The sequence below is a fragment of the Hesperophylax consimilis genome, chromosome 26 (assembly GCF_061612785.1).
Source record: "Hesperophylax consimilis isolate HC1 chromosome 26, BYU_Hcon_1.0, whole genome shotgun sequence".
NCBI lineage: Eukaryota > Metazoa > Arthropoda > Insecta > Trichoptera > Limnephilidae > Hesperophylax > Hesperophylax consimilis.
In genome coordinates, this window is record NC_142861.1 from 9,594,431 (window position 1) to 9,614,253 (window position 19,823).

Here is a 19,823-nt window from a genome sequence, read left to right on the forward strand (position 1 = left end):
TGTCTTTTTTATCATTTAGGTCATCGGTGATGACTTGCCCCAAATATTTGATTTCACTGCATATTTTCAGGTTGGCCCCGCCGATATAATCGGCATACCATTCACCCTATGTAGGTACTTCTATTCTGTCAGTTTTCTCAAACAAGACTTCGTTAAATATAGCTTTCTGGGTCCAGAAGAGAATAAAAACCATGTATATCACCTTTTTTGTTATTTCACATCCACAATTACTAATAAGTAGTTGCCCCACTTTGACGTTATCCCCAGAGTAATGCAGAACAATGAACATAGCAACTAACTTCCCAAAGAATGATTGGGAATTTATTCTCCATCACCGACACTACAACCCTCGTAGTCATAGCTTCTTCTTGGGAACTCGTCAACTTCTGCCAGTTTCCCGCTGTCTCTCTCCAGTTCCGCAGTGGCGTGTATTTGTGCAGTGAACTTCCATAAAAATATAAGGAAATAAGGCAAACTGGATTTATATTTTTACCAAATATATAGATATATGCAGATAGATACAGTACGCCATTCAAATTCCGTGCTAAAATTCCACCCCTCTGAATGATACTTGTAATGCCCAAGAGCAAGTCTGAAATGAATCCTAATTCCAAAAGGTGCATTTTGAATATCAGCTCCGAGGGAACTTTCGTCATATTTCTTACTAGTGTTCAAGGCGGTAGACTTGCGAACCTTAGGAACCGATTGACATCATAATACATAGGTGTTTCCCTTCGCATTTCCTATTAAATATATCTATGTATTGTATGTTGCACTCCCACTAGCTGCATTTTTCTCCTGAGGTGAAATTGTTGCGTTAATTATCGTTCTAAAGCTTGTATCCATATTAAGCAGTTGTTGCCTGAAAATAACACACAAATTAAATAGGTATGTTTGTTTTGTTCCAGTATTCTTCATTGTCTTCTTTGTGAGCATTGCAAGCAGCAATCATGTAGAAAGTCCTTTAATAAATGCGCTGACCCATAGCATCAACAATTTTTCCAAGGATTTCTATAAGGTAATATCATAAAAAGGCAAAACATCTCAGGGTAATTCTGAAGCACCAACTATGAAAAAATTTCTTACTGTAGTGAACTATTCTGGATTGCAAACTTTGAAATATCTTATGGTAGTGAACTGTTCTGGACTGCAAACTTTTAAAATAATATCTCATGGTGGTGAACTCTCCTGGAATACCAACTATGAAATATCTCATGGTAGTGAACTATTCTGGATTGCAAACTATGATATATCTCATGGTAGTGAACTGTTCTGAAATTCCGATTATAAAATATCCCATGATAGTGAAATATTCTACTTAGCAAACTTTTAAATAATATCTCATGGTAGTGAAGTCTTCTGGAATGCAAAGTCTGAAATTTTCTTGATAGTAAGTTAACAATTCTAAAAATACAACATCTAACAAATTTGTTGTCGTTGTTTTTTTTTTTTTTTAATTAAAAATATCAATAAAACATATGAACAGCGAACAGTGAAGGTTTGATTAATTATATTACACAATGTTTGGAAGGCTATCATTTCTTACTAGTGTCTAGTAACTATAATAGGTATGTAGATATATTGTTAGCTAATATTGATTATCCTGTATTGCAGGTGACCTCCAAGCTCAATGATCATAATGGCAAGAACCTCATTGCGTCCCCGATGTCCACACATATGATGATGGCCATGATGTCTCTAGGCGCCAAAGGAAAAACTCTTGACGAGCTGAACAAGGGTCTGTACCTCACCAACTCGGCCTTTGTGAGTATTCCTGACTATCCTATCCAAGAACCTCACCCTGACCTCCTATCCAACAAAGTGAAATTAAGAAAATAACAAGATTTGGATGAACCGCTGCAAATTGAGCCATAACCTCAAAGAAGATGATTCCTCAACATCTTGTCCTGAAACTGTCAGCAACTGAAACATTGATTGATTACTTTCTCATTCCTCGGGTTCATCACCAGACCTTGTCTCGCTGTTACCCTCCTAAAGTAATTGATTATTTGTCTTTCCCAGATATCGTCTAGGCCCTGTCAAATAAATTGATTATTAAAATTATGACGACCCTCGAATTACATTTATTACGTTCCCAGTTTAATTACTATGTTTTCTGAGACATCATTTTGACCACTCAATCATTTGAACTGTTTATTTACTGACCTTAGACCTAGACAGCGTGCGTTCATTATGTTTTTTACAGTTGTTTTGTCTTGACCACTCTGTCATATGAACTAAATGATTACCTGCCTTCTCCAGACCAAACTAGCCTACAAACAGGAGATGGAAATGCTGAACGGCTTCCAGAAAGTCACCGTGAAGTCCGCGAACAAGGTGTACGTCATGAAGGGACCGAAATATACGCTGGCCCCTGCCTTCATGAAGGACGCTGCAGAAACCTTCAAAACCGATGTGGAAAACATCGACTTCACCCAAAAAACTTCCGCAGTTGACCAGATAAACTCTTGGGTGAGATAAATCAACTAACATATTACAAAAACAAATTTTGTCCCAACAAACACAACATTGCTCCAGTATTATTTATATTTTCACTATGAATCTGGATTGATTAGAAGGAATTGGCACTTTTGGCAATAAGCTTGCCTTTAACCTTCACATCCCTGAAAGTAAAAATCATGTATACAAAGGGGTTAACGTGAACAAACTTCGGTAGGTGATTCAATATTATTGTACAAGTAAAAGAATTTAAGAATTTGTTTCGAAATTCCAACTTTTTAAGATCGTTTTCAGGAAAAATTAATATTCTCATGGAAAAATATTTTTCTTTGGATGATGACAATGAGCTGTAGAACCACCTCCCGAGGTTAATGCACTACATATACCCCTGTATATTGTGGAGCAACTGTTAATCTTCAAATTCCTTTTTCCCAATTTTTTTTAATGCCTACTGTTTTAACCTGATATCGTCCATCTTCAGCCAGCTCTCGACCATAAAACAAAGATGGAACAAAATTGAGCACAACTCAAATACAAATTATTGTAGCTTTTTCCAGAAAAATGCATTATTTTCAGTCACACTCGCGGCTTGTTTGCGTGAATAATTTTTTTTAGTAACGGGTTCTGATTAATATTTTTAAATACAATGTTACGTTGATTATTAAGTATGTAATGATCACTGACTGTCTGGTGCAATTTGATGGAAGCACCCTCCCCAATATGGAATCCATTGAAATACTTGGAGTAAGAATATAAGAAGCCCGAGTAAAGCTTCCAAGAAACTGGGCGTCTAGTATGGGGCTAGCTGATTCTAGTGACCAGCTGCTAACCCTATACAAATCTCAAGTAAGCCAAACAATTGAATTTGGGAACCACCTCTGGGCTGGAGCCCCACAATACTCGATAAACCTACTTGATTCTGTGCAAAGGAGGACGGTCCGTCTGATCTTCAATGCACAGACGCAATGTGGGCATACGGAGTCTGTTCCAAAGGTATTTTAATGGAGCCTGTTCTAAACTCGACGTACACAAGCGTAACACCCGTTCACGGTGATGTCGGCTTCATGAAAACGGGCCGCTTCTTCGGCTCGTTTTTGTGTAAGACGGTAAGAACTACCGGCATCTGTTTTTTCTTCCTTCATATAATCCGGACCTCTTCAAGACCAACATTAATAAATCCCTTCCTACAGCCCCTACCTTAACCCGCCTCACAATGCTTCCCAATCGGGTGGCGACATTGCTACCCTGCCTTTAAACTATACAGACAGTAACGCTCTTGTGAGGTGTCGCATAAAAAATAAAGTCTTCTGTTCCTCTGTTTAGGTTGAGGAAAAGACCAACAAGACAATCAAGGACTTGATTGAACCCACCGATTTGGACATCAATACCGTTCTACTACTTGTGAATACTATCTACTTCAAGGTTGGTTAACTCTCACCGCAAGGAAGCCATTTGTTCAGTTATAACCATAGACATATGAATATTAGTAGACCTGCCCTAAGTGATTAAAAGCGTATTATTCCCCACTCCCCATACCGGTTCTATTGGAGCCGGCTGGGCTCGCGTATGGCCTCAAGTGAAATTTGAGAATGTGACGTCATCATTCTTGTTCGAACTAGCGTCGAGCTATGGTCGAAGCATTTTATGAAATAACACGGCAAAATAGTGGCTTGTGATATGAAAACTTGTAAAAATAGATGTGAAAAAGAGAATAAACCCTATTGTCGTATTACATTCCATATATAAGCATCATTTTAAGCTTATTCACGTCGTATAATATGAATCAGTTGTAGAAACATATACTATCACATCGAGCCAACATTGGTCGAATGTAGCGATTCTCAAGTGTGCGCATCGTTGTTATTGGGAAGTAAATTATGAACACTTATAAAAGTGTCTTAACTAAATACGTAAACAAATTATTCGACTCTGAAAATAGAAGAAATTTTTTTTTGCCGAATTTGGACTTCGCAAATTTGTTCATAACGTGGCGAGTAATTTGCGCTCCCATGTAAAAATGTCTATTCATTCAAAAGCAGATTTTACTTTTAAGAACTAAATGGTTATATTATAATGCGAGTGTCTATATACTGTCAGATTGATTTATTGACGAATCACAGTCAGCTTTACCCCCTTCGTTCTTCAACAGTTGATTTTACCCCTCACCCTTAATTTCTAGTCTATATATTCATATGTCTGTGGTTATAACAATCACATGAGGGGCAATCTGTTATTTGAAATATATATTATTATATATAAATATAATTTTTATTACATCAATAAATGCAGGACAAGTTTGCACAGGAATTAATTCATTTGCTTGCTCAGTTTCAGTCTAAAATAAGTTCAGATGGGATGGGTTAGTAAGTTTAGGTATTTATTTTGCACCAGTATCCCCAAGTGTGTCGTTTTGTGTTATTGTTTATTGCTTAGATCTGAAAACATATAATGAAAAGCATGATTTGTTTTGTTTGTATCGCAGGGCGAATGGAAGAATAAGTTCAACACAAAGGAAACTAAGAAAGCCTCTTTCCACAATAGCAAAACTGAGACGACCACCGTTGACATGATGCACAATATAGTAAAGATAAATTACGCAGAAAACACTGATTTGGATGCAAAGGTAATGTTATGTATTCATATTATTAATTATGTAATTATAACGATCTCCGTGGTAGAGAGATTTGCTCCTTGTCTCCAGACCCAGAAGTGGGGGGATCGAATCCTAGTCTAATGTTTAGGTTACACTTCATAATAGCGCCTGGTTGTGCAGCGTTCTGAGGCGGGTAAAGGTAGGGGTTATAGTAAAGGATTTATTAACGCGGATATTAGAGAAAACTGGAATACAAAATAGATGCAAAAGGTCGTTCCACAAGGGAGTCGACTTAACGACTTAGCGAGACGACTCAACGACCGATGAAATGAATTGAAGAAATTTCAATACATTTTCATGTCGCCAACATCAACTATGAATGTGTATTCCGCTTGTGTTCTTTGTGTTTTGTGTCCATGAACCGGTGCACGTGGGATCAATGCTGCTAGCTCCTTTGATCAAGCGCCATTGAAATAGCTGAGGAACAGACTCAGCATGCCAACATTGCATTTTTGCAATCAGTCTATCAACAACAGATTGTCAATCAGATGAACCGCCTTCATTTGCAGAGAATCGAGTAGGTTTATCAGATATTTTGGGGTTCCCGCCCAGATGTGACTTCCAAAGAGAGTGAATGTTATTTAGTCTGATTTAGATAGTCTTCATAGCTCCTGTAAGCAATCAGGCAGTAAGCTCCTTGCTTTACCTTGAAAGTAAGTAACTAGTCCCTTTAATATGGACCACCAGGGTAGTTTCCTGGTTCCACAACGCGCTCATCTTCTTCCCATAAAGTGATAAATTGGAACTATACTTAGATTGGTGTTTCTGCATCAGTTTTACGTGCCTTCAACTCTCAAAAACTGCATATTATGTCTCCCGAGGTGACAGTATACTGTTAGTAGTTCAACTTGATCAGCGTGTCAGGTTCTGTTCTGGTCTCTTTGCATGAAAACTCAATTAATCATTTTATATTTGGATGATGATCTGGCGTGTAGGTAGCACAGATCATCCAGGGAATATAATATTTCCCTATGAAAAATATATTGTGGATTAATAAACTATCTCTGCAGGGAGAAAAATAACAAACCAGTCACCAAAATACAAATGAACAGAAAAACTCACCCAAGAATGGCATTCACAAATGGAGGTCTTCTATTTTTGTCATCAGCTTCGGTTTCAGGCAGCAATCAGCAATCACTTTGCATTTGCACTCGAAAAGGTTATAAGGAACAACCAGCTCACAAGAGAGAAAAATTATTAAAGATAGAGATGAATCAGCACATTCATCGTAACACACAGTGTCGAATTTGTGACATTTTATTTTGTCAAAAAATATATTTTTTAATTATTTTTATCTTAAATAGACCTCTTTTGACGAAATATCATGTCTCAGATGAATCTACTGAACAGATGTAACAGGTGACCGCAATTTGGTTATCATTCACCTGCAGAGAAAATACTATGCGAAATTGACAAGAGATGTCGCTTTTTGTCTATTCTATTTTTAAAATTAATAAATTAATTATGTTTGTATATTAAAATAATTTTAAATTAAGTTTTGAATCTAATGCTTCTCCATACTCCCCGCCTTGGAAGTTCTCAGAACTTGCAAAGAAGTAAGAGAACAACGTACAAATAAATAAACGTCAAATCATTTCAAGTGACTCTATTCACATATAATATCCAAGAATTACGTCGGAAGGTCACCAAAAAAAAAGCTTTCAACAGAACGAAAAGTATAAACTTAATAAAGTTCAACTGACAAGAGTACAATTAACTGTAACGGAATATCATGGCATAGTCGGAGATAATTTGAACTACCAAAAAAAATAACAAAAAATAAAAACAAACAATAGAAGTAAGCAAATTATTGAGTCGGAAGGGGATATAACTTGATAACCGGTCGTTTGAAGAACCCAAATCGTGTCTTCACCGTCGCAACGCGAACAATTTTGTCCAATCCGGGATGGACCTCAGTGATTACACCCAAAGGCCAGTTCAACGGAGGGGAATCTTCCTGTCCCACTAGAACGACAGTTCCGATCTCAATCGGATGATCAGGGGTAGCCCACTTCTGCCTGACTTGCAAAGTGTGCAGATACTCCACACGCCATTTTTTCCAGAAAGACTGAACCATACTATCCAATAATCGTTTGCGCTGAGCGAAATTAATTTTACTGCCCGTCGGGATAGATGCAGGTAAGTATTGTAATGGTGTAGTCATTAAAAAATGCGCAGGTGTTATGATTTCCGGATCAGGGTCGGAAGATACGGCTGTGAGCGGGCGAGAGTTCATTATGCACTCTATTTGCACCAACACAGTCTGAAGCTCCTCATAAGTGAGAAGCTGAGTTCCGATCACTCGGTATAAGTGAGTTTTCATGCTTTTCACGTTAGACTCCCACATACCTCCGAAATGGGGTGCGCGGGGTGGAATCATTTTCCACTCGATACGACGCTTGGCGAGTTCTCGTTTTAACGCGGGCTCATATTCCGATTCAACTAAAAACTTGTAAAGGTCATCCAATTGTGCCTTTGCACCCACAAAATTGGTACCATTATCCGAATACAAGCACGACACAGGGCCACGCCGTGAAATAAAACGGCTGAAAGCAGCCAGGAAAGCATTTGAAGTTAAGTCAGAGACCAACTCAATATGAATGGCCTTAGTCACAAGGCATACAAACAGACAAATATATGCCTTCTGCGAATGTTGTCCTCTCCGACGAGCAAGCGTAATACGTAGAGGACCCGCGTAATCAACACCGGTGTGAACGAAGGCTTTTGCTTCAGTAATACGATATGAAGGTAAATCTGCCATCTTTGGGGTAGGATGTGATGGATTTGAGCGGAAGCAGCAGTTGCATTTCCGCACCCTTGCCCTAATAACCGTCCTAGCATCTAATATCCAATAGCGCTGACGTAATATAGACATAAGAAGTCCTGGACCGGTATGACAGTTCACGACATGAAAGTGATCTATGATAAGATTTACAACACAGTCATGTTTAGGTAGTAATATCGGATGTTTAACCTCAAAGGGTAAGTCCGATTTAGAAAGGCGTCCCCCGATACGTAACAAATTGTCCTCATCAAGAAATAAAGACAAACCCTGAAGCCTTTTGGAGTGGAATTTGCCTTTCTGAAGTGCAGCAATATCATTTGAAAAATGAGCATTTTGCACGGAACGAAGTACAGCCTTTTCAGCAGTCACAAGATTATTGACAATTCCAGAGGAAGGTGATATCTTTTTTATGAATCGGAGAATATAAACGACACTCCTTAGTAGTTTATCCCAAGTGGATATACGCTGGGCCAGTTCACCCAGAACCGATTGTTCACCCAGAACCATTGCAGTGAGCACATTAACTTTGTGTTCAGGCATTTCACCGGTATTGGTGGGGCGAAACGGTTTTACTGGCCATTCCAAAGGTGGGTGGCGAATCCATGATGGGCCGTTCCACCATAAATCATGCGAAACGAGTTGAGAGGGTAGCATGCCATGAGAAAGGCAATCGCTCGGGTTTTCACTACCGGCGACATGGTAAAAATTTTCCGGAGACAAATTTTCCTGGCACTGAGCTACACGATTGCTAACAAACACCGACCAACGATGCGGTGAGGAATGTATCCAGGACAGCGCAATGGTAGAATCTGAAAACGCGTATGTTCCTGCAATAGAAAGACGCGCACGATAACTACCTTGAACCGTCCGTATCAACTTTGACATCAAAACTGCGGCACAAAGCTCCAAACGAGCGAGAGTTGTCACTCTCGTGGGAGAAACCTTTGATTTTGCACACAATAACCTCACTGAAATATTTCCAGAGAGATCAGTGGTGTGCAAATAAATCACGCAGCCATAACCATTCATGCTCGCATCGCAGAAGGCGACAACGAGCGCTGTACTGTCCTTTAGGACGCCAACATGGCGGGGGATTTTTACTGTCGAAATTAAAGGAAATTCCTGTGTGAGAGCCGAAAACCTTTGAATAACGCTCTCAGGGGGTATATCATCCCAACCAATGTTACACAGCCATAGCTCCTTAATAAGTAATTTCGCATACAGAATGACAGGGGCGACCAAGCCGAGAACATCGAACAAGCGGGCTACTATGGAGAGTATGTTCCGCTTCGTGCACTTCTCCTGAACATAAGAAGACGTAAAGAAGAAGCTGTCATCAGCTGGTTCCCACGAAAGGCCTAACACCTTAGCGGCATTGTTAGAACCAACAGTAAAGTCCACTGGGCTTCGGTGAGAATCTGGAAGATTCTCAAGTACCACTGAAGAATTACTAGTCCATTTTACCAAATCAAAGGCACCGGACTTAAACAACGAGATCAATTCTCGCGACAGACGTACGGCACTGGGTTCATCTACAATAGAATATACCAGGTCGTCCATATACAACTTAGACTCTGCCACATTGGCAGCGTCCGGAAAATGTTGTCTCATATCCTGGGCCAACTGTCGAACAGTGCGCATTGCCAAGTATGGACTAGCTGTTAGTCCGAAAGGGACCCGATTGAATTGAAAGGTTTGTATGGGATCGTTGTCCGCGAACCGAAATAGAATTTTCAAATATTTGCGATGCTTGCTTGGAACCTCAATCTGCAAATACATCTGCTTTATGTCTGCAGTAATAGCAATGGGAAAAAGACGAAAGTCTAACAGAAGCAAAAACAGATCGGCTTGCAAATTCGGACCAGTATAAATCACGTCATTTAATGACAATCCTGTATGTGTCTTAGCGCTCGCGTCAAGTACAATCCGAGGCATAGGTTTATCCGGGCGAGTGACAGCGTGATGCGGAATGTAATATCCGTCATCGGTAATATCCGACCTTGAAACTTTTGCTAAATAACCGTTTTCAATGTACTCATGAATAACTTTATTATAATTCTCCCGCAAAGCCGGTGAATGTTTAAATTTTCGCTCCAAAGCCATAAATCGGCGCTGAGCAGTAGCAAGGGAATTACCCAATTGCTTCGGGTCTTTACAGAAAGGTAAAGCAACAGAATACCTTCCGTCGACGGTGCGAGAAATGGATGATATAAATAAATTCTCACATTCCGTCTCTTCCGGACTTAGAAATTGCATGTTGGGTATTTCCTCTAACAGCCAAAATTTTTGTACTAAGTCATTAAGCGCAAGTGCCGAAAATGACGTACTTGTATTAAGCACATTTATTTATTTATTTATTATTTTATTTACGCCCAAATGGGCTTTTACATGAAAATATACATTTACATTGATTACAATAATTGAACATAAGAAGATAAATGGAGTTAATTGTAAGAAAGCAACACATATAATAAAATTTTGTGCAAATTAGCAAAACACTAATAAGATGGATTCAATATAAAATATACCCAAGCATGAAATAGTAAGTAAAAGAAAGTACAACATAAAAAGTAAGTAAGTGGGTGTGTTTAAACCCAGTATTAATTGTGTGTTTAACAAATCGATAAACCAATATAAATTAGAGTATAACTTACTCGTGAGGTAAAGAACATTATAACAGAGATTTAAAAAAAAATAACAAAATAAGAGTTGCACCTGTAAAAAGCAAAAACTAATAGAATTTAGCAATATCGACATGAATAAGAAATAATAAGATCTGAGATGGAACATAGTGTTATGTATAAAAAGTAGTTAGTAGGTATATGCATACAATTATAAGTGTATAGTAGAGCAAATAAAAAACAAACAAATATGGATATAATTTACTTGAAAGGTTTCGAATGGGAAAAGATGTAATAAAATTATTAAAGCTATAAAAGTTAATTATTAGCCGATAAAATCGAAATAAGTTGCCTTTTAAAGCTCACAAAATTGTCAAAACCAAATATATCTATAAGTTCACAGTATTTATTCGCAAGGTTGTGAATTCTAGGAATTGGTGAAAAAATAGAATAATTAGTGTTGAGGTTCTTGTTAAATTTAAAAGTATCTTTACTGCGAGTTTGCCTAGCAGGAACATTAATGCAAATAAGTTCCAACAAATTAGGGCTGTCAATTAAAGATTTAATAATTTTGAATAAAAATAGCAAATCAATTAACACTCTTCTATCAGATAATTTAAGAAGTTTAGTTTCAGCAAGCAAGTTATTGTAATTTATAAATTCGATAGGAATTTTCATTTTAAAATTAATGTACCGAAGGAATTTATTTTGTACCTTTTCTAATGATTGAGAATGGACCTTGTAGTACGGTGACCATACGGTGGAATTGTATTCTAATTTGCTTCGTACTAACGAGCAATACAGATGTTTTAATGTTGACATACTTTTAAAATTTGCTCCCATTCTCAAAATAAAACCTAGTATTCTCATCGCATCGCTTGTTATTTCATCGATGTGTTCGTTAAACTGTAGACTCTCGTGGAATATAACACCAAGATCACGAATCTGTGATACACGAAGAAGATTAGCACCATTCATAAAATAGGAAAAATTAAGTGGATTTTTGCCTTTGTAAAAACTGATAATCTGGCATTTACCTAAATTTAGTTGCAAATCATTGACAGAACACCACGCACATAGTTTATTAAGGTTCAACTGCAAAATTGCGCGATCGTCATCGTCTTTGATTATTCTGTATATCTTCAGATCGTCGGCAAATAACAGGACTTTAACATTAGTAAAAATATTAACAATATCATTGATAAACAAACAAAATAATATTGGGCCCAAGTGAGATCCCTGTGGTACTCCGCTCGAGGCAGCAAATGTATAAGAAGTAAACGAATCTATCTTGACTGCTAAGTACCTTCCTAATAGATAACTCTTAAACCATTCCAACATACTCCCTCTTATTCCCAACAATTTTAGTTTACGTAATAATATTTTGTGGTTTACTTTATCAAATGCCTTACTGAAGTCAGTATATATGGAATCAGTTTGATGTGATGCATTAAGGGCATTAACAATATCATTCGTGTACAATATCAAATTGGTAAGAGTAGATCTACCTTTAATGAATCCATGTTGAAGGGGAGAGATGGTTCGATTGATTCGGGATATCAACTTATCTAGTACTAGGCTTTCAAAAAGTTTGGGTAAAGTAGACATTATACATATTGGCCTATAATTTGTTACTTCGCTCTTATTACCTTTTTTGAAAATGGGCGTTAAAAGACTAAACTTCCAAAGGTCCGGGAATACACCTGATGAGAGTGACTTTGTAAATAACTTATGAATAGGATATGACAATGTATGCATACAATTTACTAAAAACCTGGGCGGAACATTATCAGGTCCTGCGGATTTTCGGGAATCAAGACTCTTCAGCTTAGATATAATATCATCTATGGTTACATTACAGACAGATATATCAAGAGTTTCAGCCAAATCAAAGCACGAAATATTGCTGTCTTCACTTGCATTAATGTAAACGCCGCTAAAAAAATCAGCAAAAAGATTAACAGTTTCCTGAAGATTTTGGGATAATTTAGAATCGAATGACACACTACTAGGTATGTAAGTACCATTTTCTTTTTGGGATTTAACATATTTCCAAAAGAAATTAGAGTCGTCCATGATAGAGCCTTCGACATCACTAATGTAATTTTTGTAACATTTTGCGGAGAGCTTATTGCACTCTGCCCTCAATTTTTGAAACGCAGTATAATCGATGGCCAGGCGACTTTGTTTGAATCTCTTATGAGATAATTTTTTAAGGTAAATTAAGTCTATCAGGTCTTTTGAGAACCATTTTGGGTATAGAGTTTCTCTGTAAGTCGTTAAAGGAACAAATTGTTCAATTGCAGAATTAACGATGAAGTAAAATTTTTTAAGGTGTACATTAATATCATCGTCGCTATCAAAGAATGACCAGTCAGTCTGTTTAAGGAAATTTGAAATTTTAACATAGTCAGCTTTTTTGAAATTTCGAGTTTCTACTACCTTTTTTACGATAGGAATTGGTTTAAGATTAGACATGCATATTTCTAGTGGTGGATGGTAAACATCGACAGGTAATAGAATTTCGGTACTTCTCACAACACAGATGTCAGACACATTTGACAGTGCCAAATCCAACGTACGACCTCCTATATTATGAACATTATTACACTGTGTTAGACCTAAGAACAGTGCCATATCTCTAATAACACGAATATTAACATTAGAACAAGAATTGACAGAATTCATATTACACCAATCATAATGTGGCAGATTGTAATCACCAACTAGAAGTAGTTTAGTATTAGGATATTTAGCACAAATTGATTCAACCTCGTCGCAGTGATTGCTGTAGCTTTGGACATCAGAATTCGGAGGTAAGTATGCACATCCCACTATTATTTTACCTCTAGAAGTGTTCACATTGACAAATAGTTGCTCGATGGATGTGTTTTTTGTGGATATTTTTGAAGAACTGAGATTTTTTGAGATAGCAATGGCTACACCACCTCCTCTCGTTTTCGCACTTGTTTTAGAATTCCTATCCATACGGTAGATGTTGAAATTAGGGAAGCCTAATTCGGCAGAATTGATTCCTGAGTCGAGCCATGTTTCGGTTAAAATGAAGATATCACTGCTGATAGTTGCCGCCGAAGTCAGCAACATGGGAAGTTTAGTGCGGATCCCTCTCACATTTTGGTAGTAGCATTTTATTTTTTGTTGTTTCAGTTTTTTGGCGCACATTCAATAATTTTAGGTACAGAGTTCACATATTTGATAGTTATATTGGTTTCACCGTTGTTCTTCCTCGTCTCGAGTTGTTGGCGTAAATCTAGAAGTTGAGTCCTCTGCAATGGTGTTTGGTCGTTACTGGCCTTTATACCGTTTTTCAGTTTTGCGTTCCTGGTCAAAACCTCGCGAGCCGAGACAGAGTCATTGAATTCGACCTTAATCGGTCTAATTTTGTTGGACTTTTTTACACCAAGTCTGTACGACTTAACCACACTCGGTATTAATTCATTATTTATATCACTAATCGCTGAAACTACTTTATCGCTGTCCATTTTAATAATTGTTGTTGTTGATTCTGAAATACTTTCGGGAACATTAAATAAAATAATGTTCTTTGACCGGGTTTTTCTTTCCTCGGCCTCTGCGAGCAAATCATTTATTGAAGATGAAGTATTTGTCGGGTTAGTAACAATAGACTGAGTATCCGTTACACTTTTTAATGTTGACAATTCTCCTTCCAACATTCCCATACGAACAGCCATCAATCCTGTGGTTCCTAACAGATCCGTTGTTATCGGGGTAATTTTACCCATTTGCTCCTTCGTAAATTTGTTGCCGGGGTCATTAATAATTTTTATCAGCGAACAGAGTAGATCCTTGGCCTTGGTCATATAGTTAAGAGAGTTCTCGTTTAAATCCATATTAAAATTTATTTAAAAAGAGTTAAAAATATGTTAACTTTATTCGTAATTAGTTTATACACAAACGCCTGTTTCCCGCAAACTGTTTAGCACTATTCAAAAGTGACGACACTTTCGACCAATGGCGATAGTAATGACGGACTGATAATGCGCCTGCGCGTTTGGTATGTTTACCAGTTGAAAATTGTTATTTTAATATTTTTAAAACACAGCACTGCACAGCACACACGATAATTTAAAAATCTAACTGATTGAATATTTCGAAGATGAAGTGATTTAACTACTTCGACACTTTATGTTGTGTTTACTTGCAATTTACTAATGTTTTGGAAGTTTTAATGTGGAGCGTATTCACTATCTGTGTAATCAATGACGGTAGGTTACGATATTACTAGGGTAGTCACCCATTAATACAAAACCGAAAGTAGTCGCTAATGCCGGAGGTTCGCCGTTACCAGATTCAACCCTGTTCCCTAAATAAATATATGGGAACAGTTGTGCACCTAATACTATATCCACGCATCCAGGAATATTCCACGTTAAGTCAGCGAGAGGTATACCCTTTAAGTAACTCATATCACCCTTGGTTATATAGTGATTAGGTAGCTGATCTGTAATACTGTCAATGACAAGCGCATAAATATTATATTTATTATTCGGGTACACGCGGGACTCAATGTCCAAATAAACGTAACCCAAAATTGGTTTGGATGCTGAACCGATTCCTTTTACAAAGGAATTGTTTAAAGGAATTATTGGTAAGTTGAGGATCTTGCAACAATCAACAGTAATTAAATTGTTCTGTGAACCGTTATCCATTAAGCACCGAACAATAACTTTATTTCCATTTTTACTCTTTGCGAATACTTGCGCGGTTGATAATAGAATCGTATTATGTGTCGCTTTCACAGAAAGGGAACATGAGTTATTTATGTTTAGCGGAGGTTCTTCAAATTGTGTATCACAATTTTCAGATGTCCCTGTAGATGTTCGCGACGTGTGTGCGTGGGTACTTGATGGAGTTTTAGCATTGTCATCAGCACTGCCAAAATGCAACAAAGTGTGATGACGTTTTTTACAAAACTCACAAGTTAAAACCGATTTACACGCGTTTATTGTATGCCCTCCACTAAGGCAATTTACGCAAGCATGTTTTGACTTTATAAATTCAAAACGCGCCTGTGAAGAGCTCATATTTTTAAATTTAACGCAATCTTTAATTGTATGATTAGTTTTATTACAAACAAGACAACAATTTGTGCGCGAAGCCGTAAACCGAGGTACATTCTCGTTGCTAGCAAGGAACGATTTAAAATTTTTATTAGAACGAAATGATGACGTGGTGGACAGTTTTTTACCGGCTTCATTTGAATTGCCTAAACGTTCTAAAATCTTAACCTGATCTTGAACAAACGAGACTAAATCGTCATATGTCGGAATCTCTTTATTCCTGACTGACAGCTCGAAAATCTGTGCGATTTGAAAATCAATTTTTCTAAATGCACAATGAAATAATATAAAATCAGTTAAATTTTCAATCTCTAATTGTTTTAACGCTGCTACTGATGCAGAAAAATTTTCAATAAAAACGTCAAGACTGCCAGATGTATTTGTACAATTTTTTGCATCAAGAATATTATTTAAATAATGTGTGCCTAGTGCACGTTTATTTTGAAATTTGTTTACCAAAGCATTCCAGATTATATTGTATGTGTCACCTCCAGGTACAATGCCTGAAGTAACCTTTAAAGCGCCGTGTGTCAATTTACCAATTAAATATTGAACACGCTGGGCGTCGGTTAATTGTCTATTATTATGTACATTAGATTTGAAAGCTTGGTAGAAAGTAGGCCAATTTCCCATTTTACCATCAAATGATGGTAATTCCAAAGGTGGCAATTTAATAATACAATGATCCCGCGAATCGTTGCGTGACGCGTTTTGAAGGTTAAATCGACTTCGTTTGACCTTCAAATAAATATCATCAAATGCATTTAATTGTTGGAAATCCGGTTTAAATGAGTCGTCCAAAGTCAACTGACGGTCGTTAAGTTTGTCAATAACAGTTTCAAACTGAACTCTCAAGTCTTCAATCATATCCGACTTTGTCATGAAGTCTTCATTTTTTCTTGACTCGAAGGTATTTAAATTATTTGATAAATTATACAATTCATTCATCCGCAAAAAAAGATTTTCCTTTTTTGCCGTCAAAAGAGTCAACGTTCTATCCTGAATATCTCCAGAAACTTCTTCAGTAATTCTCGGCATTTTTAATGAGATGACAAAATATTCTTAACCAAAAAAAGTATACAATAATGTTGTAAGTATTGTAAATTAGAATTCTCCAAAAATTACGACAATTCCAATATATTATATGTTTCGAATCTACCAAAGAATACGTAAAAAAACGAAACTAAATTCACTATACCTAAATAATATTAAGTAATTTGAGCTTTAATGAAATTTACCAAAAAATACGCAAATTTCTAATGCTAGAAAAATTATTTATGTATGCTAGAAATTGGTACTGATAGGTACTTCTTAAATCACCAAAAAAATTACGTGAATAGAACATCCATTTATCATGTTTCCAAATCTAAATCACTAAATATTAATCAATTTTCGCTAGCAATATATCCGAGCTACGTAGGACCAAACTTATGGATGATGATCTGGCGTGTAGGTAGCACAGATCATCCAGGGAATATAATATTTCCCTATGAAAAATATATTGTGGATTAATAAACTATCTCTGCAGGGAGAAAAATAACAAACCAGTCACCAAAATACAAATGAACAGAAAAACTCACCCAAGAATGGCATTCACAAATGGAGGTCTTCTATTTTTGTCATCAGCTTCGGTTTCAGGCAGCAATCAGCAATCACTTTGCATTTGCACTCGAAAAGGTTATAAGGAACAACCAGCTCACAAGAGAGAAAAATTATTAAAGATAGAGATGAATCAGCACATTCATCGTAACACACAGTGTCGAATTTGTGACATTTTATTTTGTCAAAAAATATATTTTTTAATTATTTTTATCTTAAATAGACCTCTTTTGACGAAATATCATGTCTCAGATGAATCTACTGAACAGATGTAACAGGTGACCGCAATTTGGTTATCATTCACCTGCAGAGAAAATACTATGCGAAATTGACAAGAGATGTCGCTTTTTGTCTATTCTATTTTTAAAATTAATTAATTAATTATGTTTGTATATTAAAATAATTTTAAATTAAGTTTTGAATCTAATGCTTCTCCAATATTGTTAATCCTCAGATCGTGGTGCTACCTTTTGAAGATGACAAGGTGTCCATGGTCATCATTCTGCCCAACAAGATTGATGGTAACACAGCCCTCGAGGAGAAAATGAATAAGATGTACCACGGCCAAAATTCCTTGGATGTTTTGAAACTCAAATCAGAATGGGTCGATGTGTCCTTGCCCAAGTTCCAAATTCAGAGCACTATTGACCTTAAAGAAGTCCTGCCCAAGGTGAGATTTATTTATCTTAAGATTCCGGTACATTCCGGAGTGGGATGATTATTTATTCTACTCCACAAAGTGTTCCGGTCCGAGCACATTTCTCTTCAGTCCGCAGGCCATCTCGTCCTGCTTAAATTCTCTTTACAAAGTCAGTTCATCTCTTCCTCGGACTGACTCTGGTGCGCTTCCTCTGGGGCACCTACTCAGTCATGACTTCGACTGTTGGCTTTCTTTTTAGATGGTTTAATTTGGGAGGAGGATATCGGTACCGTTTCCACGGGAACCAATCGTTGGATAACCAACACCTCTGCCATAGGACACTCCAAGTGATTTGCTATGTTTGGTGACTTAGCGAGGGTTGGCGGGGTTTAAGGTTTGCCCAAAACTTGGTGAAGGATGGGCCGGATCAAGAGAGGCCTCTCGAGGGAGACCCTTTGACCTCTTCAGCCGAACTCTCTCGACCCAACACTCACTCAATGTCACTCCTAGACATACTGACCCCAGATTCCTACCCACCACCCCTCATACCTTTTTCCTTCCTGAACTTAAAATAACCCTCCACACAGCATCCCCAAAGATGACATAGGCCCTCAGGGAAATTTTTTTCCTTGTGTGGAGTTAATATTTAATTCTCAACTCTGGGAAATTTTTTTTCAAGGACTGCAAAAATTTTTTCTTGGTTGTAGATTATGTATCAAGTGAACTTTCAAAAATATACCATATATTCATAAGCATTCAACTAACTTAACTAACACTTTCATTGCCACCAGCTCGGTATGGGGACCATGTTCGCCGACGATGCAGATTTCGGAGGTCTCCTTACCAACTCTACTCCACTGAAAGTCAGCAAGGCCATCCAGAAGGCGTATATAGACGTGAACGAGAAGGGAGTTACAGCAGGCGCTGCCTCTGGTATGTCTAAACAAAGGGTCATAGCTCTCCCATTCATTTTATCATATACCATGTTTTTTTCGTTAAATTTCAGATGCTATAATGGTTGGACGTCTTTGTTACTTCTTGTTTTATGGGTGATTATTTATAGAAATAAGCGATTTTAACAAGCATGATTTACGAATGAGACTAATATGAAGTCTTCTGTATATATTAAAATACCTTCTAAATACTAGTAATAAGCATTGTCATAATTTTGAAAAAACGACAACAGCCGCAATCGTTGAATTGTTGAATATAACCGTTGGAAATAACACCGACGTTAATGCAAACAACAAAAAATAAAAAATAATACAATTAGGGACTTGCAACTGTCGAGATATATTCTTTAGGTCCATTCGCAAACATCAGTCACATATCAGTACAGTTCTCTTTTCTCCCATCCTGACAATTCCCATTCATAAAAGTCATCTCATTTTGTATTACCGTGACATGTATAATTTAAACAGTGTTAAAAAGAGAGGACTCCACATTCTGTATTTTCATGTAAAAGTTTACCATAGACCTTCCCATTAAAATTTTAAATTGTTCTATAAAACAACATTTAGCATTTGAAAAATCTTTGTCAAATTTTGAAAATTTTTTAGTAAATATTTTTATATTTCACGAAAAAAAGTGAAGTAAAAATAACTTTTATAATACCTTTGTCTAATTAAATTTGTTAGCTTCGTGTAAAGTAGGAATTACAGTTTACGTGATAAAAACCATCGGTAAGCGACTTTAAAAACTTTATCTCTGTTTGTGTTCAAAATATTACTAGTTTCATATGTTGATTTATAATACTAAAATCTGAAAGAGTAGGTGAAATGAAGACGGCTTTGACTTCTAACGCATCTTTTTTTTATTCCAGCTGCGGAGATTGATGTTATAAGTCCGGAAAACTTAAAAAAATTCAAAGCGAACCATCCATTCTATTTCGCATTGCTCGCTGATGGACAAATCATACTCCACGGAAAATTCACCAATAAAAAAGAATAAATTAAGCGTAAGA

General features: G+C 36.9%; 1 protein-coding gene across 1 annotated transcript; it reads left to right on the forward strand.

Annotated features, from left to right (window-relative positions):
- Window positions 1–309: 309 nt before the first annotated feature.
- On the forward strand, window positions 310–19,820 carry LOC149411079 (antichymotrypsin-2-like). The gene is made up of 9 exons (XM_089647637.1): window positions 310–439; window positions 909–1,018; window positions 1,615–1,764; window positions 2,263–2,472; window positions 3,784–3,882; window positions 4,943–5,083; window positions 17,675–17,890; window positions 18,652–18,793; window positions 19,683–19,820. The coding sequence occupies exons 1-9, from the start codon at window positions 310–312 to the stop codon at window positions 19,808–19,810; spliced, it is 1,326 nt and encodes a 441-aa protein (XP_089503763.1). The 3' UTR covers window positions 19,811–19,820.
- Window positions 19,821–19,823: the final 3 nt, after the last annotated feature.